This window comes from Hesperophylax consimilis, unplaced genomic scaffold (assembly GCF_061612785.1).
Source record: "Hesperophylax consimilis isolate HC1 unplaced genomic scaffold, BYU_Hcon_1.0 scaffold_32, whole genome shotgun sequence".
NCBI classification, from domain to species: Eukaryota; Metazoa; Arthropoda; class Insecta; order Trichoptera; family Limnephilidae; genus Hesperophylax; species Hesperophylax consimilis.
Window position 1 is genome coordinate 1,083,506 of NW_028301262.1, and position 24,096 is coordinate 1,107,601.

Genomic DNA, 24,096 nt, shown 5'->3' on the forward strand with positions numbered 1-24,096 from the left:
ATGATTATGTAAGAATATTTGAAGATTTGGAGGTACAATGTTAGAGTTAATTTCGAAAGGAATGACATATGTTTTATCACTATTTAACGACAAGAGGTTATTGTCAAACCATATTTTTAGATTATTTATGTCTTCTGTAGCTTTTAGATTAATTTTTTCCCAAGTTTTTTCTTTTATTATAAGGACTGTATCATCAGCGTAAGAGATAATTTGGCCATGCAATGGTTGAATAAATATGTCGTTTACATACAAAATGAACAATATTGGTCCAAGCACGGTGCCCTGTGGGAAACCAAAATTTGATGTTTCTTGGTCGCTAGTTTGGTCATTTATTTTAACAAATTGTGCACGATTGTTCAAATAACTTTCTATCCATTGGACGGCTTTATCATTGATGTTATTTAATTTCAGTTTTTTGATAAGCTTTGCGTGTGAGATACTATCGAATGCTTTTCTTAGGTCTATGAATATTCCTGCGCATTTATTTCCTTCATCAAGTGCAGAGTATATAAATGATGTTACATTTGCTATTGCATCTTGTGTGCTTTTTGTTTTTAAGAATCCGAATTGATTGGAATGTAATATTTTATTGTTTTCTAGAAAATCAACAACCCTTTTTTTCACAATCTTTTCAAATATTTTTGCTATATTCGATATTAGTGATATCGGTCGATAATTTGAAACATTTTGCGGGTCGCCGGTTTTAAAGATAGGGGATATTATAGATTTTTTATAATTTGTTGGGAATATGCCTAAATATATAAGTATAATTTATTTATAATTTTTATAACATAATTTATTCATCATCGTGAGAATACAAATCCAAATGTTCATTGTGAATAGAAATTAAAATGAGATAGATTTTAACCACAATCAGAAATCGAAGGGATAAACTAAAAAAATTATATTACTGCTTTATGAGTAGGGCTAAACACGTTTATCTCGGTTAAACAGCCACTTTTGGGTATTTAACTTTGACAATTCTTTAAACGCATTTAAGGAATTAAATTTTGTGGTGCAATATGCCAAGTCAACTTAAATAAAATAATGTGTTTAAAATTATATTTAAACCAAATTAAACTTATTTATATGGTGCAAGCCGCCCTTAATCATGTATTTGATAGTGCAGAATTGCTTGCATTGATAAGTTTTCGGATTCCTCTATGTAATACCAAAATTCGGGGTTTATTTCAGTGAGGAAATTTTAAAAACTACCATATTTATTCCTCATTGCCCAAAATACTTATGTAGATAAATAATTATACCGAATCAGTGGACATCTTCAATTTTTCCCTTAACAAATTGTTACTGAGGCAGTTTAGTTATGTATAATAAAGGTGTAGCGTTTAAATACACAATTTTTACTTTTCATTTGTAAATGCCCCAAAAAGGGCGTTAATAAAATAAACAAATGTACTTAAAAATGTAGTTTTTTAACCCATTGGCCTCAAACGACGCCGTCCCGGCGTGTGTACAGCGACGTGTCTTAAAATCAAACGACGCCGGTCTGATGTATGTAGGATTAAAAAGGGATACATGAGTGACAACTGTGTTTAAAATTTCAAATGCCAATCGCTCTGTAGATAATTAAGCATTCGTTTGGTAGTATTGGCAGGATTCCGTTTGTAAAGTTTTTTCCTGATATTTTCAAAATGGCGGGTGGTTCGGAAATAGACAAGCTTGTCCGTAAAACGCATGGTGGGCGGATAGCATCAGCCCATATTGAGAGTTTATTATATGAATCTGAACGACGATAACTTAGTGACCATATAGATTACTCAGATCTGTAGTCTGAGGACAAAGAATCCACTTAGGAGAAGTACGTTGCAGGATTTGGAAACATTTATAAAAATTGTAACATTTGCAGATTTAAAACTTTTAGTTCAAAATTAATTTGGATGTGAACGACACTTTTTTAGCTAAACAATTCGGAGGCCAATGGGTTAAATCAAAATCTGGCTAAAATGTAATGTCATTGATTTTAAGAGTATGAGCCCACAGATTTATGACATTAGATTAGTCTATTAGGTTACTCGTAGATGGTTCAGTGTCGAATATTGTAGAGACGGAAGAAATAATAAAATGCGGGAAAACCTCGCGGTGGAGGTACACGTTATTCCGACCGCCTGCTAAATGATATTATTGTTTATATACCTTATAAAATTTCCGAGTGTTTTGTTGGTACCGGAGTTTTATTTTATTGGGTTTTATGATAATAACCGGAGACAACAATTACCATCCAATTCAATCTTTGTATTATTAGTTTTTAGAAAACATCAATTAAAACATTTATGTATTTTTACCGCAAATTATACTTAACATAATTTTTTTTAATAGTTGGAAATGTTTGAAATTGCAATAATCAAACAAACGATACAAACATGGCATTCTGTCGACTACCATATTTGCTGTTCGCTATTGACGATTTTATGTAATGCCAACACTGAGATTTCATAATAAATTCTGTAGTTTCTTTGTTTCTATGAATAAACATCTCGGAACACTCGCTGTCAATTATTGTATGGTTATGTTATTCTGGCTTCACTCGTTTCAATGATTTGTAATCCTTTATACAAAACAATCACTCCTTCTCTCAAGAATCAAATAGAAATAAAGTGAAATAGAAATATCAGGTCCTACGTAAAAGCATGGATTCCACCACCGTCAAGTTAGAACCAGGCACAAGTTCGTAAGAAAGTGTCGCTGTGATCGATATAGAGCATCCTCTTACTAAACAAGAAGTTTTAGAATCCAATTTCGGAAATAATTCAGGTATTTCATTGTCCTTTTTGTACATAACTCTTGTCAGAACGCTAAATACAACCGAAGATAAAATGAAAAGACTGTCGACATGGTTAAGGTCGCGCGTAGTGCTTGCTAGTCTCAAACTATTCTAACCTCAACATCATTCTTCTTCTTTTAATATTGCCCCATTTGGCCGATCGTACATGCTCTCTTTTGCTTAAACATTATTTATTTTAGAGGAAGTTATTAGGGAAAATTATTCCGTGTTATGTTTTGTGTCATTATATTTGTATATACAAGAAAGCGCAAGATGAATATTATAATAAGCGCCCTTGAGGTGATTTCGAACAAAAACGGTGATACACAAATCATCCTAATACAATTATTAATATTTAATTATAATGTGTTTCCTCACTCCTACACCCTGCACACGGCATCACCAGAGATCACAAGCCCTAAGGGAAATTATTTTCTCCAGGGCCTCCCTCGTGGAGTAAATGTAAAAAAAAACAGACCGGAAATTGGTCAAATAAGCAGTATATGTTCCCGTTCTTCAAGTGTGTACCGCTCCATGCTTGTTGTCAACAAATTCTACAACAAATGTCAAACCATAATGACATTTGACGCCATTTGAAAAAAATAATCGCACTTTCACATTACAACATTACTTTTGCTCTTGTAAAAGCACACAATACATATTTAAAAAAAAAATATTTTTGTACCCCGATTATGCTTGGTTTAAGCAAAACCGGTCGACAAGCAAAATAATTAAAATTCGTGGTTATACAAGGTGTTTGTTTTATTTAAAAAATATATGTTTTTCTTTCAACTACGGGAATATTTGGAATTAATATATAACTGGGCGGGTTCATCAGTTGACCTGATAAAATGGCAACACTGAGATTTCATCAAAAACAGTAAAATTCCGTTCATAATTTTGTTTTTCTATGGATAATGTCTGTGCTTTGTCACTTGGTATTTGTAAAGGAATTTTGGCTTTAATGTTTTGCAAATATGTAACCTTCGACTAAACATTCGCACATCTAAAGAAAACTTTCAAACTCGTTATAAAGTAAAAGTAATACAGAAATACCAGATCCTTACGTAAAAGCATGGATCCCACCACGATCAAGGTAGAACCAGGCACAAGGGCGGAAGATAATGTCGCTGTGATGTGTACGGATATCGATATAGACCATCCTTTTATCAAGAAAGAATGTACGTAATCTATTTGCAAATATATTTCACTAAATGATGATCGCCCACAGTTCACTGTCACTCTTAACTTAACATCACTCTTCTTTTAGTGTTGCTCAATTTAACCGATCTTATATACTTATTTACGATTTATGGAATCTTTTGGTGGATTGTTAACTTCATTTTTTTAAGAGATACACATAGAGCGCACCTTTCTGTACGATGTTCAGAAGAGGGAAATATATCGCCACTACGTTAGCCAACGTCGTCAGGGAAGTCTGTGAACTTATGTAATTGAAGAATCCTGCACTAATTCATGAAGGAAAGGCGGATGCTTTAAGAACACCCGAATACGAGCCGTTTTTTTCACAACACATTCTAATGATGTCTACTTTGATTATGAACAGTTGCTATAGGAATTCGCAATGCGACCTAAAGCATGTCAATATAATCATTCGAAAAGTTTTGGTTAAATTTCTAAAAGACAGTCAAATTTTTAATTTAAAAGTCTAAACCATACGAAGCATCATAGTGTATCCATTTTTAAGAAGTTTTTCTGTTTCAGGTGAAATTAATACAACGGACAATTACTATCTGAAGGATGTCGCCATCAAATCCGAACTGCGAATTAAAGAAGAAGAAAAAAATGCAATTTCGTGTACAGAAATTGTCATCGAACTTCCAGACATGAAAAAAGAATACTTTGAGTTCTCTGACAGAATTCGCCAAACGGCGGGTAAAACAATTATTTTCTATGAATACACAAGCGCACGCACCCGAAACTGCGGCCCGCGAAGCTTTATGGTGCGGCTAACAAGCATTTTCTTAGCAGCCTGCTGACCAAAAAAAAATACTTTCAGAACGCTAGAACGGGTTTCTTTCGCGTTGTTTCAGAAACGTGTTTTAATATATTATAACAAAATCCAGAGAAATCCAGGTATAACTTAGCTGACCGGTTTCACTTTTAAATTTAAACTAGTTTTGTGTTCGGAATTTAGAGATAAAATTACAGTTGTGGCTCCATTTGCAGAGGCAATTCGAAAGAAACTATTCTCGTCCAGTTAAAAAAATTCTAGTTGCAGACTATGTGCTGCCAAAATCAGAGGAAACAATTTTCGATATCTGAAATTACTTTAAAAAAGTAATTTTAGAGCACGAAAGCCCAGTTTTGTATTCCGAACAACGTGTTAACATTCTAGTTGCGGATTCATCTGCCTACGCATTTTGAAGGAAAATTTTATTTTCATTGGTAGTTGAAACATTTGGTTTTAAAAATTGAATGTTTAAAATTTTTTAAATATTTTAAAAAATATAATTTTTTTATCTTTTTAAATTAGATTCATTTATTACATTCAGAGGATCACCACGCATCAGCGTGTGAATAAGAATACTTGTTCTAGTATTGTTTTCTCTTCTAGGTGCATCTTTCGGAGTAAAGAACACCATTTCCATTCAACAAAAACACGACGGAGAAGAAAGCAGTAATTCACAAATCTTCCTTTGTTCTATATGTAACCGGACACTTACTTCGAAGGTTGGCCTAGTTGTTCATTTACGCATTCATACTAAAGAAAACCCATTTTTATGCTCTTACTGTAATTCTTCATTTTCAAATAAGTTCAACTTAACTAGACACATGCTTACTCATACTAAAGAAAAACCATTTTCTTGCTCATATTGTATCTATTCTTGTTCACGGAAGTCAAACTTAACTATACACACCCGCACTCATACAAAAGAAAAACCATTTGCATGCTCTTACTGTAACTATTCATGTTCTCAAAAATCACTATTAACTACACACACGCGTACACATACTAAAGAAAAACCATTCGCTTGCTCTTACTGTACCTATTTATGTTCAAAAAAATCTCAGTTGGTATCGCACATTCTCACTCACACAAAAGAAAAACCATTCGCATGCTCTTACTGTACCTATTTATGTTCAAAGAAATCTCACTTGATATCGCACATTCTCACTCACACAAAAGAAAAAAACATTTTCTTGCTCACATTGTAAACATTCATATTCACGTAAATCAGACTTGACTGTTCACACGCGCACTCATGCCAATAAATAACCATTGTCATGCTCTAATTGTCATTATTCATGTAACCAGAAATACACTTGAGTGCAGCTTATCAACTTCTCCCAACCGTCTGGAGCCAGAGAAACTATCGCATCCCCAATTGGATTATTTCGTCAGGCTGAAGATAGTGGGGTGGGAGAGGTGCTAATGGCTAAAGCCATTTCTAGCAACGTTTCGATTCTGAATAGTGCTCTTATTTTAGGGAAATACTCAGAGTATCTTCTAGTTTAGAACGTTCTGCAAATAAACTGTAAGAATTGGTATCTTAATATGCAAGAGAATGTCAAATAATAGTCTATATAACTGTTTAAAAATAAAATTTGTATGGATTTTTAAAAAAAAAATTTTAGGTTTGGTTTTCACGGAAAACATCATATTTGGTTTTCATTTTACGTTTCGTTTTTTTATAATTTCGTTTTATTTTTAATTTTTTTCGTTTTAGTTTTAAAGATGTATGCTAATTTTATATTTATTTGTTGCATGACGTAAATGTGCCAAATTACCATAACCATCAATTTGGGAAGCGGGTACTGATTCTGGTACCGTCGCTCCAGAGGCATTTATCGGATAACCAATACCTAGTTTAAAAATCCATTAATGCTAAAACTACTATGCGACTGTTTATGTCCGCCATTAGAAAAGGGTAACCACATAAGGTATCTAGACATAGAAATCTATATAAATCTCAAATGGATAGAATATATAAACTGTACAACTAAAGAATTAAAAAAACAATCAAAAATGTTCTTGATAAAAGAGAACTCATCAAAATCTACATGGTCATATATCAATCTTTATTATAATATGGAATAATTGGATGGGGAAGTGCAAATGACGCCACTTTAAATTTCTAATTATAACGCAAAAAGCCATCTTGAAAATACTACTCGAAGAACCTATCAGAACTTGCCTTACAAAATCAATAGATCCTTCAATCAAAAATACATCCAACAAGAAAAAAAACAAACAACTTTTGGACAAAGAAATTTCATATACTACGGAATAAAACTTTAGTATACAAGTCTCCTACAAGAAACAAACAAATGTCAATATATTCAATGCGTTCATAAAAAAAGGATCCGGAACACAGTGAGACATGAAATTGACAGAACATTGCAACCAAACGCAGACTTATTGAAGTGAGATAGATAAATAGATTACATTAGATGAGATGATATTAAAAAAAATACTGCAAATGTTTTAAGTCTTACCCAACATGGAAAATCCCAGTTGGGGAAACATTATGAAATACAATTAGGTATGTTAAAAAATATATGTAGGTATATATAAATATAAGTCACCCCAAAATTTCGCTACTCGGAGTGAGTGTTTGTCTTGATCTTGGCAGTGAGTGCGTCTGCCCACCTTCAACGTCGCGGGAAGACAGTGGTTGAAGGAGACCCTTTGAACTCTCCAACAGGACCCATTCCTACCCACCCCTTATTCCTGTTTCCTGCCTAGACCTCCACATCCTTTATTTCCTTAAAAAGACCCTCCACTCAGCATCCCTTAAAATGATAAGCCATGAGGGAAATTATGCATGCCTCCAACAATGCCTCCAGCGTGGAGCTAATATAAAAAAAAAAACATGATACAATTGCACGGTCCTTAACCCTAGAAAGATAATGTACATCCTTGGGACGTAGATGGAGTACAACACAAAGCTTCTTGTCTGTCTAAGTCGATTTATTCTGCTGCCAGAGCTAACGTAAGACGGTTGCCGAGATATGGCTATAATGAACGTCGGAGAGACGTATGATTATCTTTTTGTGAAAGTTTTGCGAGACACGTTTTTTGTGTAATTAATATGTATAAGAGTATTATATTATTATTTCGGTAGTCTAGAAACACTGATAAAAAATTGGTCATAGTGAAAAGTGTTAGAAATTGGAGTTTGGTTGGCTTTGCATAGATGTCGCTGTGTGTAGATGCTTGCCTTTCCAACGGACTGAAGTTAATAAATAAGTTGATAGTTTTTTCAATAGATGTCGCCAGACCGTTCTCTCTGTTAAAAGTCAATAAATAGGTTGATTTATAATTTTCTTCCTCTTCTGCAATAAACATTTCTGGCGAAATAAGTGGGTTTCAATTTCTACCTGGATCCAAAAATATACATTGGACCTTCGTGCCGCATCCGTATTATCGATTGAATCGCGGATGATAAAAGAACCAGCAAACATCTTCAACATCCAACATCAGAGGGGATCTTCAGAAAAACGGGCAAGTGACCATATCCCATATACCTACCTTATTTTCCCAGGCAGGAGAGCATGATTTATTACACAGCCGTATTTCTTTGTTTGTTTTAAAATTGAATCGGGCTGATTGTTACCAAGTGTTGTTTGAATTGATTTCATACCCATCATCGAAATTGTAGTAAGCAATAATAATTGTTACAACAATATAAAAAGAAGTTAGAATACAAAGCAAGTATTTTAAATTTCTTAAAAGATTTATTACGAGCGGTTATATTTGAAAATCCGTAAGTTTAAATTTCGAAATTTACCGCGAGACGGTAAACCAACCCAGCCGCGAAGCAAGCTGACGCATGCGCGGTGGAGATTGTGGAGAGAATAACAAATCATATTATTTTCTTGTTGACAGCCATCGAGCTGTTGCATTTATAAAATTCAGATAAAATTCATTGTTTATCGGTTAATTAGTAAAGTTCTGTGATCAAGGACAGTGCACGTGTAGTGATTGATTACAAGTGATTATCATTTGACAATACGTTCTGTGAATACCTCTTTTCTTGATATTTAAAAATGGATCTCAAAACTTTGATTAACCAGCGTGGAATTTGCAAGGCGAAATTAACTAGGTTCAATGAATATATAAACGGTGATAATTTGTCGCAATCTGAAATTGAAGTCAGATTGAAGAAACTTGAACCAATTTTAGACACTTTCGACTCATTACAAGATAACATAGAAGCAATTTCGCCGGAAGAATTAACCAAAACAGAAAGGCAAGCATTTGAAAATTTATATTATAATCTTGTTGCTAAGGCTAAAGATAAATTGTTAAATAAAGTTCAGAATACAACATCACATAACATACGTTTGCTTATACTTGAGTTGCCAAAATTTAATGGGAGTTACGAAAAATGGTTGAATTTTCGGGATACTTTTGTTGCTTTAGTTGAAAATAATCCATCTTTAGAAGTTATTCAAAAATTGTATTATCTGCGATCATGCCTCGAAGGTGACGCAGCTAAATTATTAACCTCACTTCCAAATAACCAGGATAACTATCATACTGCATGGGAGATGTTAACTTCTCGCTATCAAAATATAAAAATTATTATACATAAGCACGTTGAAGCATTATTCAAATTGCCTGAAATAAAATTTGAAAATTCCGTAGCATTAAGGAATCTTATCGATGAATCCGAATTACATTTAAAATCGTTAAATAAGTTAAATATACCCACCGAAAATTGGGATATCATGTTAATATATTTATTGTCGCGAAAACTAGATAGTGAAACTCGACATCATTGGGAAGTATTTGCCACAAAAGATAATCTACCCACATATAAAGAGTTTATAAAATATTTATCAGATCGAGTTCAGATTTTAGAATTTGCTGGGATTACTGAAGGAAAATTTAATCAAAATAAAACTTTTCCTTTCAAATACCGAAAAGAAGCTATGATTTCTTTAACGCCTCAAATGACAAAATGTATTATTTGCAAAGGCGATCATAAGGTTTATAATTGTAAAAAATTTTTAATATTAAATACTAAGGATAGAATTATAAAGATACGTCAAGTAAATGCGTGTTTGAAATGTTTGTGCTTGGGTCATAAGCTAAAGGAATGTAAAAGTAAATACAATTGTCGTATATGCGAAAATAACTCGCACAATACTTTGTTGCATTTAAAAAAGGAAACAGATAATTCGAAGTCTCAGGATAGGGATTCACCATCAACATCAAATAATGAACCTTTAGTTACAAATCACTCTATGAAAATATCTAATAGTTTTGTTTTGTTATCTACCGCCGTTATTAAAGTTTTGAATAATAACGGAAATTTGATTAAGGCTAGAGTTTTATTGGATAGTGGTTCTCAATCCAATTTTATAACAGAAGAATTTGCAACAAGGTTGCAATTAAAACCCAAAAGGGCAAACATACCGATTACCGGAATCCAAAACAAAATATTGAATATTAAAAATAGCATAAATTTAAGAATTTTCTCGAACTATTCACCGTATGAAAGAGACATAGAATGTCTCGTTTTGAAAGAAGTAACAAGTCATCTGCCGCAGATTTCTTTTCAGAGAAAGGATGCCAACATACCTGATGGTCTTCAGTTAGCGGATCCTGCCTTCTATGAAACAAGCTCCATAGATATGCTACTCGGAGCGGAAATCTTTTGGGAAATTATGAAGCAAGATCAACTTCGAAATGGAGACTCAGGACCCATATTACAGAGAACTGAATTCGGATGGCTGGTGTCAGGACCCATCGTCACAACAAAAATAAAAAGGCCAGTAAAATCTTGTCAACTATCATTAAATATAATCCATAAACAGATTGAAAACTTCTGGAAATTAGAAGAATTCCAACCGGTGAAGCACCGGAGCCATGAGGAGCGAGCGTGCGAGGAGATTTTCAAGGACACGTTTCAAAGGAATGACAATGGTCGTTTCATGGTAAGCTTACCACAGCGCCCCTGTGTTAAACAGTTGGGAGAAACGCTGCCCATGGCGGAAAAAAGACTTTGCAATTTGCAAAGGAAATTTTCTTCAAATCCTGACCTGATGAAAAAATATAAGGAATTCATGCAGGAATATATAGACTTGGGTCACATGACCCAGTGCGAAGCACCTTCTAATGAAGATTGTTATTTTTATTTGCCACATCATGCAGTATTGAAAGAATCGAGCACTACCACTAAGACTCGAGTGGTATTTGACGGTTCAGCAAAATCATCCAATGGTATATCGTTAAACGATGCTCTCATGATAGGACCTGTTTTACAGAAAGATTTAGCCGCACAATTGATATGTTTCAGAAAACACCAGTACGCGATAACAGCCGACATTGAGAAAATGTACAGGCAAATATTGGTGCGACCCGAAGACAGGGATCTACAGCGAATAGTATGGAAAAATTTCCCGGAGGAGGAAATTCAGCATTATCGACTTAACACCGTTACCTACGGTCTTGGGCCGTCATCATTTTTAGCAACTAGATGCCTCCAGCAGCTGGGAAATGAAAATATATCATCAAACCACAAGGTCAGTCAGATTATAAAGAATAATTTTTATGTGGATGATTTAATTACTGGAGATGAAACTGAAGAAAACTGTTTAATAATTAAAGAACAACTAATATCCATCATGGCATCCGCTGGGATGAACTTAAGGAAATGGCGGTTGAATTTGCCCTCGTTATGTTCGAAGAAAAAAGGCATGTCAGATATGATTATTAGCACAGATTCAAATGACAACAAAATATTAGGCCTGTCTTGGAACAATCAGCAGGATAATTTCCTATACACAGTGAAGTTATTAAAAAATCCAATTAATAGCAAACGACAAATACTGTCATGCATTGCGTCCATATTTGACCCGTTAGGATTAATAGGTCCTGTTACTGTTATTGCTAAATTATTGATGCAAAAATTGTGGCAGGCAAAGCTTCAATGGGATGAGCCTATTCCATATAATATGTTGAAGACATGGGAAGCATATGTGAATGAACTGCCTCAATTAAATAATTTAAGAATAGGTAGAAAGATAATATGTCAAGATCATGTAAATTTACAGCTACATGGATTTTGTGACGCCTCAGAAAAGGCATATTCGTCCTGTGTTTATATGGTGTCTACTGACAAATTGGGTAAGAAGTACTCCAATTTGATAATGTCCAAATCACGGGTAGCGCCTTTGAAAAGTGTATCTCTACCCAAGTTAGAATTATGTGGAGCCGTATTACTGACAAGACTGGTGAACTACGTTAAAGATGCTCTATGTACTCAGGATATACCTACTACATACTGGTGTGATTCCCAAATAGTACTGTGCTGGATCAGGGATCAGCCAGTAAGATGGAACACTTTCGTTGCTAATAGAGTGGCGGAAATCCAGGAAACTAGTCAGCCGGAGCAATGGAACCATGTACGGTCGGAAGACAATGCAGCAGACGTGCTTTCCAGAGGAATCAGCGTTTCACAGTTATTAATTTCCAGCATTTGGTGGCATGGTCCAGGTTGGCTGACGTTGGATTCAGCGTGCTGGCCAAATTCCAACTCATTTTGTATTGATCCACCAGAGATCAAAACAAGCTCGGCACTGTTGTCTGCTGTGAAACAGGACTGGGACATTTTTGATAGATATTCCAATTTTTCCAAATTACAGAGAGTAACAGCATACATTAATAGATTTATTTTTAATTGTAGAAACCCTTCGCAGCGCCGCTATAGTAAATTGACAGTTAGTGAGTTGGAAAATTCAGTAAACAAATTAATATCTCGGGCGCAATCATACTGTTTCAGAGACGAAATTCGAGCTTTAAAGAATGGAGGTAATATACCTAGGGATAGTGCACTAAAGTCATTAGATCCTTTTATTGAAAGGGATCTAATTCGTGTGGGGGGAAGGCTCTCCAAAGGTAAAATGGTAACCGAAGGCCAGCAGCACCCAATTTTGTTACCTTCGCATCATAAATTAACAGAGTTAATTGTAAAACACTATCATTACTTGAACTTACACTCGGGAACGCAGTCATTATTGGCGTTGATTAGAATGAAATTTTGGCCGATTAAGGGAAGGAATGTTGTAAAAAAAATAATAAAAAAATGTATAATTTGTTATAGATGTAATCCCAAATCCGAACAGCAGTTGATGGCCGACCTGCCAGCTGAAAGAATAACTGAATGTAGGCCATTTCAGATAACAGGAGTGGACTACTGTGGACCAATATTAATAAAGTCGGGTATTCACAGAAAATCACATAGCGTTAAATCATATATTTGCTTGTTCGTATGCATGGTCACTAAAGCCGTGCACTTAGAAGCTGTGCTGTCCTTGAGCGCAGAGAGTTTTTTAAACTCTTTGAAACGGTTTATCTCGCGTCGTTTTAGACCAAGCAAAATGTTCTCGGACAATGCAACCAATTTTAAAGCGGCTAATAATGAACTAAGAGAAATTTATAATTTTTTAAATATGTCTAATGATAAAATTGATAATTATTTATCCACATTAGGAATACAATGGCAATTTATACCAGCTCGTGCGCCGAACTTTGGGGGGCTCTGGGAGGCTGGGATAAAGTCAGTTAAGCATCACTTAAAAAGAATAACCAGTATCGCTTCATTAACTTATGAAGAGATTAATACGGTGTTGTGTCAAATTGAATCTTGCTTAAACTCCAGGCCACTGTCTCCCTTATCAAATGATCCTTATGACCTTAATCCCTTGACTCCCGGTCACTTTCTAATAGGAACTAGTTTGGCGGCGATTCCAGAACAAAATTTGGAACATATCACATTCAATCGATTAAACAATTACCAAAAACTAATCCAGATTGTACAATTTTTCTGGTCGAGGTGGCGGAAGGAGTACTTAGCAGAACTTCAAACCAGAAGCAAATGGACCAATAGGAATCAAAGGCAGATGCGGTCTGGCGACATGGTCGTAATAAAGGAGGACAACGTCCCTTCTTGCTACTGGAGGCTGGGACGTGTGAGCGCCGTTCATCCTGGCGCTGATGGAAGAGTTCGCGTGGCGACCATCATCACGTCGAAAGGCATCATCCAGAGGGCCATTTCAAAGATCTGTCTGTTGCCAATAGATGACAACGAGGAGCCGAAAATGTCGACACCCCCACCCAACGGACCAGACGCTGAGTAAGCGCAAAATAAAAAAAAGGTTTTGTGCAAAACAATACAAAAAGTTTCGTGATAAAAACAATATAAAATTTTTGTGTATTATCATAAATAAAAAAATAATAATAATAAATTAAAAGAAGATAAGGAAGAAATAATAATAAATAAAAGGTAAAAACAGTGCATAAAAAAGTGGATAACAATAAAACTTGCGAGTTTGATAAAAAATGTACAAAATAAAAAAAGGATTGTAGATCCGTATATACCAAGAAAAAAAAAAAAACACTTTAAAAATGAACGCTTATAAACCGAGATAGCCTGCTGGCTATATGTAATTTCAAACTACACAAATACATCTGAAGAAACTAATTATAAATGTGGTAATGAACTATAGAAAAACACAAACCCTTAAGAAGGATGACCAGGAAACCAGCGCTCCATGTTGTGTTGTCTATATTATTTGTTTTATGTTTGATTATTGTTATGATTTCTGTTAGAACAAGGTTATTGGAATTATCTTAGTTGTTAAATTATAGTATACAATAGCTTAGTGAATTGCATGAATTTGATTTGAACGAAAGTAATAATTTTAATCTCATAATTAATTTGTATAATTTTAGTTAGTTTGAAATTGTCATTTCGTTTTTAGAGTAGTCTTATGTTTAAACTTATGCTTAGAAATAGGTTACCTATCATTTCAAATATTTATTGTTAATCAATTTTTTTTGTATTAACAGTAATAGTTAATAATTACTATTTTTGTTTCTTCCAAATTAATTTTGGCATATATGTAGATATTTAGCTGCTTAATTTTTATTCTTATGTTTTGGGGTTTGTTTCAGAAAAAATGACCTCCAATCCTTTTTTCGGGGGGAGTTTATGTTAGAAATTGGAGTTTGGTTGGCTTTGCATAGATGTCGCTGTGTGTAGATGCTTGCCTTTCCAACGGACTGAAGTTAATAAATAAGTTGATAGTTTTTTCAATAGATGTCGCCAGACCGTTCTCTCTGTTAAAAGTCAATAAATAGGTTGATTTATAATTTTCTTCCTCTTCTGCAATAAACATTTCTGGCGAAATAAGTGGGTTTCAATTTCTACCTGGATCCAAAATTATACAAAAAGTGCCAAAAATATCAAACGAACCGGTCGGTGGCTGAGTTGACATCGCGTTTGGGTCCTACTCAGGCGTAGTGTGTTCAATTCCTCGGCCGGCTAAGTCCTCCATCACAACACAAGTAACATTTTTAGCTTTCTGCGGTGGTAGTAGGAGATTTTCAAATATTGTCAGGTTATTCGTAACCCGGGAATGTTTGTCTTACTTAGAAAAAAAAATACACTAATAGTTTTATAAAATTGTTCTATAATAGAAGTAATTTTTTATGTTTGTAAGTAAAATTTTCTAATTGATAAATATAATTTCAAAATATGGGTTTAATTTATTTATTTGTTTCAAGGAACATAAACAGTCTTAATATTAATTTAATATACAAAGGAGGATGGACAAGAAACAGATCAATTATAAATGTTCACAGATGGTTGATTTGATAATATACAACTTAGTATTTAGTGAATGTAGACTTAAATATAAAAGCAGGACTAAGAAACAAGTTAAAAAGACGAATTAAGTAACAAGTATAAACATGGAAGTAGAACAAATGCAATACACCTATAAGAATATACCTAGTGTTTATAAGTATACAGGACGGATAAAGTGGGAGACAGGTTTTGGCGTTGTAGCGGGATGAGGGAATGTTGCCGCGCAACTAAAATAAAAAAATAAAAATTAGCAATTTAAAAATAAAATAAGGTACAAATAATTTAATCATTTTGATTTTGTGCTTTTCATACCTAAAATGTGATACAATGAACTTCTGTAACGAGAGTAACTAGCAGTGAATATGTCAGCATGTATGTCTATATTTGCAAGGTTTTTGTTGTACCAACTGCAGGTTCTGTTCATTTTAATTGGAGTTGGTGTTGGATTTGTCAATATTGAAAAAGGTTTTCTGTCTGCTATATCGAAGCGGTGCGTGGACATTTATTTTGTTTACCATCTTCGGGCAATCAAATTTTGAGTTAATAATTTTGTAAAGGAGCATCTGATCAGAAATAAGCCTCCTGTTAAGTAGTTTCGTGATTCTTATTAATTTATTACAATAATACATAAACTAATGAGTAAGGGACTACTCTACGAAAACATATAATTGTCGATTCAACCAAAACATTTTATTTGCTCATTTTTCAGTAGACGATCGTGCACAATGGACGACTAGGAATCTCTTGTTTTCATGTGGTACTTATTAAAAAGAAGGAAAAAAGTGAAAAGAAAATTTTGGGTTCACCCAATCATAGCTGAAAGATTTTCTGTAGGAACTTTCCAAGTGTTAATTGGTGAGTTGAGAAGTGATGAACTAAAGTTCTTTAATTGTTTTAGAATGTCTGTAACTTCCTTAAACCATCTACTGGAACAAGTTTCAGAGAGCTTAACATATCGAAAAACAAAATTGAGTGCATTTTTCCTCAAGAAAGGCTATCGACATTTTTAAGGTAAGAAAAAAATAACAATTCACATATAATAAATCAAAGATAATAAATATAATATAATTATAAATATAATATATAATTATGTGTTTATTAAACTAATATCCTCTTCCGTGCATCGTGCTGCTCATTTAAGCTTTAAATAAATAAAATAAAAATAAGTAAACTTCAAAAAAATCTAAATTAAAATTTGAAACAAGTTGATAATTTTGATAATAAAGTTGTGTACACCAAGTGTTTTGTTTTTATTTAATTAAAAATAAAATATTGAAGTATGTTGGGTCTTCTAGTGGCGGTCTTAAAGTTTTTTTACATTGTAGGTAGGTATATTTTTAATGTTATAATATATACCCTCGAAAATTTTAAATTTTATATTATCAAACAGAAGGTTTTCAATAAATAATTCAGAAATTTGGAGAGAAGAACATGTGTTAACTCGTGGTGTGCTGACGCTAAACTTCTGTGGTCCGCCAGCTGATTCTATTTTTGTAATTAGTTGTGTGTTTCATGCAAAATTATGTTTTTGTAAGTTGTAGGTAGCGCCGAAGACGCTATTCAGTTGAGCCAGCTTGTCATTGACCATTGTTTGCCATCTTCAAGTACCTACATAATCTAGTTTCCAGTTGCTTAACTTTTTTGCTTCTATTTAAATATGTTTATATTAAATTGATTTCCAAAAAGCTTTTGATAAAGTTAATCACTCCATCTTATTAAAAAAACTTGAACAAATAGGAATACATGGAGATCTACTTCGCTGGGTGAAATCATATTTGTATAACAGAACTCAATTAGTTCTTATTAATGGATACAAATCATCCCCTATAATTGTAACTTCCGGTGTACCACAGGGTTCAAATCTTGGCCCCCTGCTTTTTCTTATATTCATAAATGACCTTGGCTCGAAATTAAATTGTGATTATGCTTTTTTCGCTGATGATCTTAAAATTTTTCGTAAAATCAAGTCTGTTTCCGATCATCAACTGCTTCAAAACGACCTCGACACACTTAATAACTGGTGTACTGTCAATGATATGCACTGTGAAAAATGTTACATTTTAAACTTCACTAGAAATAGAATTATAAAGGATTTTTCCTATGTTATAATAATATTATTCTCAAAAAAGTATCTTCAATAAGAGATCTAGGAATCACTCTTGATTCTAAATTCATATTTGATGTACACATTAACGACATTAAGTGCAAATCATTAAAAATGATGGGATTTATTCATAGAATATGTAAACCTTTCCAAGATCCTCAATCAATTCTAACTCTTTACAATGCCTTAATTAGAAGTAAACTTGAATATGGAAGCTCTATTTGGAATCCACATTACTGCAAATATGAAAATATTGTAGAATCCATTAAAAAAAATGCTAAGAATGTTATCCTTCAAATGTGGATTACATGACCATCTAAGATCATATGACGTACGTCGTGATTACTTCAAGATTGATACACTTAAAACTAGAAGGCAATCGACTGATCTCATATGTTTACATAAAATTATTCACGGTCAACTTGATACTACATTATGTCTTAGCAATATTAAAATAAATGTCCCCAATTCGCGTCATTGTTTAAGACGCCATAATATTTTTCACCTGAATACATTTATAAATAATATCGCCTACTTTAGCCCTCTGACCCAGATGTGTCGACTATATAACAAGATAGAGTGTGCTGAAATAGATATTTTTGTCGATAATTTGTACGGATTCAGAAAAAAAGTTCTGGCGCTATTAAAAAATATTAGCTAATTCATTGTGTCAATTTTCTCTCTATGCATACCTCTCGTATTTCTTATGCCTCTTACCACTTGTAATAATGTATAATTAAATGTGTTACTTGAGCGAGCTTGTATATGATTGTGTATTTTATTTTTATTCTCTGATGTTTTTGTTTTCTAATTGTATGTATCTGTATTTAATTGTATGTATCTGTATTTAATTTTTTGTATCTATATTTAATTGTAGATTTTTGTAATTGTACAATAACTGAGTTTTTATAAGTGGATTGATCTCACGTTAGTGTGATCATCTGTAAAACCCAGTATAAATAAATAAATAAATAAACCGTTTTGTTGCATAGTGTATTTTCGACTTAAAAGGACATCCCAAGCGATGAAAATCTGTAAACATTGAAAGGAATTAAAAAGATAAATCAAAATAATTCAAAAATATTATTAACTGTTTTTAAATAATAATTCATAAAACGTGTTCGTTGAAATGGCAACACTGAGATGTAATCATAAACACGAAAATTGCGTTCTTAATGTTGAAGTTTCTATGGAAAAAAGCTCTCGCCCGCTTGCTGTCACTTATTTGTTGGTTAATTTATTTTTGCATTACTACTTCGCCATTTTATTAGCCTTGGACTAAAACTTGTTCGAAATAGATATCCTTTAACCTCGTTATATAGTTAATAAAACAGAAATTCAATATTCTTACGTGAAAGCATGAATTCCACCACTATCAAGTTAGAAACAGGCACAAGTGCGGAAGAGAGTGTCGCTACGATGTATACGGAAATCGAAATAGACAATCATTTTGTCAAGGAAGAATGTTCGGAATCTATTTATACTAACATTTTAGGTATTTTATTATATTATTGCCTTTCGAAACTAAAACTGCCGTTCTTTACGCGACTGCATCGACATGATCATAATCGCGCACAGTGCATCTCACTCTCAAACTAACCTCACCAAACTCAACAGCATTCTTCGATCCTGCATACGTTATTTTGCCGGATTGTTAACTATATTCATTTTTTTGAGCTACCTGACAACTATCGTGAGCGCGCCTTTCTGCACGGTGTATGGAAGATGAATATTAATTCCCCCTAGGCTGGGAAATCTAGGATTTTTTTCTGAAAAACTATTTCATTAGGACCTTGAAGAAGTACTACAGCGATTCCATAATTATTATTCCATTGGCTTTGAGAAACTAGAAATTATGCATGAAATTTCTCAAGAATACAATAGATCGCTAAAATCGTCCCCACAGCGAACATTCCACCTCATTTTTATAAATAAAAATCTTTGCAAAGTCTTTAAACCTATTTTTTTCTTCGTCGCAGTTTATTTAAAGGTCACCTATTACGTGCATACTTTTCTTAGTGTTGTATTTTTTATGCTTTCAATCCTCACTCATTAAGGCTAAACTACTCCAAGTACCTTATCACCAATAGTTCGACAGTATTATGTAATGCATCAATACAAAAATAATAATATAAATAGCACCGAAGTGCTCAGCATGTTTCGAAATATCAATGTACTGTTATTTTTTTATCCCAGGTAGCATTAATATGGAGACAGTTCCCATCAAGGTAGAAGCAGGACTCCTAGAAGAGGATAGAGGGGGCATTGCTTGTGTGGAAATTGACATAGACCTGCCGGATGTTAAAAAGGAATGCTTAGAGCACTCTGCCAGTATTACCCAGACTGCAGGTAAAATCGTATTTTGTATTTCTGAATTACTTTTAATAGTTTCATCATATATACTTATTTATTGAACTTTATCCACTTTTTATTTCAGACTTTATAACGGACCTGAGGAATCACCCCATAGAGAAGGCTTATTCATGTTCCTACTGCAGCTATTCGTTTTCACGAATAGGAAATTTAGATCGTCACATGCGTACCCATACTGGAGAAAAACCTTACTCATGTTCCTACTGTAGTTATTCTTGTTCTCAAAAGGGAACTCTAACACTTCACATGCGTACCCATACTTGAGAAAAACCTTTTTCATGTTCCTACTGCAGTTATTCGTGTTCTCGAAAGGGAACTTTAGAACGTCACGTATTTACTCATACTGGAAAAAAACCTTACGCCTGTCCTTACTGCAGTTATTCATGTTCCCAAAATGGATCCTTAAAACTTCATGTGCTTACCCATACTGGAGAAAAACATTTTTCTTGTTCCGAATGTAACTATTCATATTCTCAAAAGGGATCTTTAAAACTTCATATGATTACCCACACTACAGAAAAGCCTTTTTCATGTTCCGACTGCAACTATTCATTTTCTCTAAAGAGAAATTTAAAACGTCACATGGTTACCCATACTGGAAGAAAATCGTATTCATGTTCCTACTGCAACTATTCATGTTCTCAAAAGAGTAATTTAAACCGTCATTTTCTTACCCATACTTGAGAACATACTTGAGAACATCCTTTTTGTGCTCGGTTTGAAACTATTCTATTATTATTACTTTCATTTATGTTTAGGAACATCTTTTTTCTTCTCTTCTTTAATCTTTTTTACAAAGGCTCCACAAGGACTCTAAAGGAAATGGAGGTGAGGAGGACCACGGAAGAAATCGGTATGATAAGTTGGTAGGTCACTATGTCCAGATGTATGAATCCATCCCTCCCACTCCCGTGCAAGGCGATGGTTCGAGAGAATCCTGTGGCAGATGTTTGAAAGTCTCCTTAGACCGGCGTCTCCCAATCCGGCAGACCACACAGTTGGTGGGCAGACGCATCTGCCGCCAAGACTTGGACAAACCGCATCCCCTGAAACCCGTGCACAGAAGTGCAAGAAGTGCAAACAGAAGTTAAGTAACAAATCGTAGCGAACTACTTCATGCGACCTTAGAATTTACGGGGCGGCGGTACCCATAATGACTGAAAAAAACATTTATGTCATGTGTTAAAAGCCAAACGACTTAACGTATAACTTATACATTACATCTGTCCACTACCTTACAAAAGGTAGGTAAATTGTAACGGTTCGCAAAAGTAAGAGTTTTTTTATAATTGTCGCGTTGGTCCGCAAACCCTCGACACAAATTTTTTTCTTTTGTTTTCTTTCGGGTTTTCATTTTATCGTCTAATAGTCGAGTCATATAAGATAAGCTGGGTTAGGTAATAAAGGGAACTTGAAGTACCCAGATTTATGAGATGCATTCTAAATGGCAAATATACAAAATTAAATCAAATGCTGATAAAAATGAGAAATTCGTTAATATTCAACCTTTTTAATAACCGAACGCCCAAATAGTTTTTTGAAGGTGCAAGGATACTAGAAATGTATATATTATTATATTATAATATTTATTTATTTATTTATTTATTTATTTATTAAACGCCATAAAAGGCTTTTACAGTAATGTGATACATTATATTATAAGTTCACAGTGATACATAGGCGAATATTAGTATTAAATTGAAGAACACAACAATATGTATATAAAACGACATTGAATGTGATACAGCTGAAAAAAGGCATAGAATGCTACAATAATAGAAAACACTTCATTTACACAGGATAAAATATACAGTAAAGGTGACTTGCCAACAGATATAATCTAGCAAAGTATAATAGCGCAAATAGTAGTGAGTTTATTGTTACAATCAAATTTATATCTCAACTTGGCCACTATGGCCGGAGTGTATGGCAAAGTAGCTTCAACAATTCAGGGCTGTCAGAGACTTGACAATTAAAAATATTTTTTTATTATTATAATAATACATCCGTTAGCCAACACGGTAAGAAATCTCAAACAATATGTCAATTTTGTTTATCACAAGGAAAAATAGGAGTAGGAAAGGAGGCCTTAACCTTGTGAATGATGTTGCTTCAATTGGAATTTCTGATGTTGGTATTGAATGTTCTGTAGACACTATGACTTATAACTAAATGCAACAACGACAAAAATGTTTAACATTAAAAATGAAGTAACATTTGCTTTTGGCTTATATTTTTCAAATCTTCTTGCTTGCTTTTTCCGAAAGAGACCTTCAGAAAATGGAATAAAAACCAGGTAGAGGGCAATTTGGGTAGGAATCGGATATTTGGAATGAACATTAACCCCTAGGAGACGGCCAACTACAATCGTAGTGGAAGAAAAGTTCTCCTAGAGAACGGCTCACTACAAGTGTAGTTTTGAGCATTTGTCATGTTCATTGCTAAATATTTAGTAAATTTAACAGTAAAACTTCGAGGTTAAAAATGTTTTGCATTGAGTTGTTTATTTTCTACCACATCCTTTTAACAGATTCTCCTTTTTACGTATAGTTTTTTTTTAACAGAACTTTTAAGTACGTTGTATCCCTCTTCACTTGATTATTATCTTCAGCGCACGCATACAGTCTTAGTTTTCCTTTCGCCGTGTTAGTGTCGCGTTTTTGGCTGTTCTGCTGAACACTGTTTATTGTTATATTAGGGTGACCGTTTTTTTATTACTCTTGGAGTGTTTCTGTGTTAATATTTACTTTTATGAAGTGTTTCGTTCGTATTTATTATTATATTGTGCGTATTATTTGTGAATTTAAGATCATTTTATTGTTTTGTATATTTGAGTGTTTGTTGTAACTATTTAAATTTGATTTCTAATCCTTAAAATGAATGAAGACGTCATTGAAAACTTTGTGATAGATTGCGATTCTGATTTTTCGATGAGTGATGATGAAGATTATATTCCTGAACATTTGGAGAGCTTAGAGGAAGCTTCAGAACAAAATGGAGATAGTGAAATTGGAGATTTTGAACGCTTAGATGAAGATCCCTCCAATCATATAAATTTTACAAATTTCTCTCCAACGTGGGGATGTGAAATTAACTTTCAGCCAAATGTGCATAGTTTAAATCAACAATCAGGATTAAGAGATTGTTAAATTAACCAAGAGAGTTGTGAGGCTGATTATTTTGAGCTATTTTTTTTATTTCAGATATATGTCGTGAGCAGTGTTGTAATCGAAACAAACCGATATTTTGATACTGTGAAATCTCAAAAAACATTTGCTCCAAATTCTAAGTTGCACAGATGGAAAAATGTTTATGTAATAATTAAAAGAGCCTGACACGCTGTACAATCTTGTGGTCACCCTTTCTAATGCCGACAAGTGGCCTTGCGCAAGTGTATGCGTGTTGGCAAAATATTTTTCTGCATTGTACGAAAACATTTATTATAATTACTGTGTTGATAAAACTCATCGTAAAATTTAATAACTTGATTTCCAAAGGTTCATTTTTTGTGTGGAAAAGGGAATTTTTACGACTTGACAATAAATAAACAATCTGTGAGTGTTCCATTCCGGGATTTTGTCATTTGAAGGTAATATTAACATTCCATCTAACACAAAATAACCCAGTAAAAATATAATATTAAGTGAACCAAACTAATTTTACAATATTAAAGAATACCGTAAAATAAATAAAAACAATCTTTAGGTACAGCAAAATAATATTTCAAACCTGGAGTGAGAATAAAATGTAATTGACGAAGATCTAGCCGTTTCAGGCGGTCAATTCATGCAAAATCTGCTAGTCTTCTAAGGGTTAATCGTTCTTCAAACAAAACGCCAATGGATTCCCCAACTAAGGTGTACCGAATCGCAAAAGTTAAGCTAGGTTGCGTTAGAGACAGTGCAGTTGTGCATTTGAGCATCTCATAGCCAATATTAAAGAACAGTGGTCGACCAATCTGATTTTGTAATAACTGCCGTTGCGAAAATGATAAGGGTGATTGATTAAAGCATAAGTACTCACCAGAAACTATCACAAGAATGGGATGATAATTCAACTACGTAACCCACGCAGTGTAAGGGATACAAAGTATAATTAGAGAGTGTGAAACGGCTGGCGACGAAGAAAGTCAAATGTGTCAAAAAGGTAGATTAGTTTTATATAACAATAATAATGTCATAGACAAGCATTATGACATCGGCATTTGGTAT

General features: G+C 33.7%; 2 protein-coding genes across 3 annotated transcripts; both read left to right on the forward strand.

The window, feature by feature from the left end:
• The first annotated feature begins 8,155 nt into the window (after positions 1–8,155).
• On the forward strand, positions 8,156–14,408 carry LOC149409262 (uncharacterized). 2 transcript variants are annotated; one of them, XM_089650007.1, is made up of 2 exons: positions 8,156–9,000; positions 10,319–14,408. In XM_089650007.1, exon 2 carries the CDS (start codon positions 10,391–10,393, stop codon positions 13,895–13,897), a length of 3,507 nt encoding a protein of 1,168 aa, XP_089506133.1. In that variant the 5' UTR covers positions 8,156–9,000; positions 10,319–10,390; the 3' UTR covers positions 13,898–14,408. The 2 variants fall into 2 exon arrangements, with proteins under 2 accessions (XP_089506133.1, XP_089506134.1); XM_089650008.1 differs by having other exon boundaries at positions 8,610–9,000; positions 12,862–14,408.
• A 4,390-nt stretch (positions 14,409–18,798) lies between these two features.
• On the forward strand, positions 18,799–20,354 carry LOC149409263 (uncharacterized). The gene is made up of 3 exons (XM_089650013.1): positions 18,799–19,007; positions 19,709–19,861; positions 19,950–20,354. The coding sequence occupies exons 1-3, from the start codon at positions 18,872–18,874 to the stop codon at positions 20,147–20,149; spliced, it is 489 nt and encodes a 162-aa protein (XP_089506139.1). The 5' UTR covers positions 18,799–18,871; the 3' UTR covers positions 20,150–20,354.
• Positions 20,355–24,096: the final 3,742 nt, after the last annotated feature.

Coding starts and splice junctions, on each gene's coding strand:
- LOC149409262 (XM_089650007.1), top strand. CDS start 10,391: ATGCTACTCGGAGCGGAAATCTTTTGGGAAATTATGAAGCAAGATCAA.
- LOC149409263 (XM_089650013.1), top strand. CDS start 18,872: ATGAATTCCACCACTATCAAGTTAGAAACAGGCACAAGTGCGGAAGAG. Junction 19,008..19,708: donor TATTTATACTAACATTTTAG/GTATTTTATTAT, acceptor TTTTTATCCCAG/GTAGCATTAATATGGAGACA. Junction 19,862..19,949: donor CAGTATTACCCAGACTGCAG/GTAAAATCGTAT, acceptor TTTTTATTTCAG/ACTTTATAACGGACCTGAGG.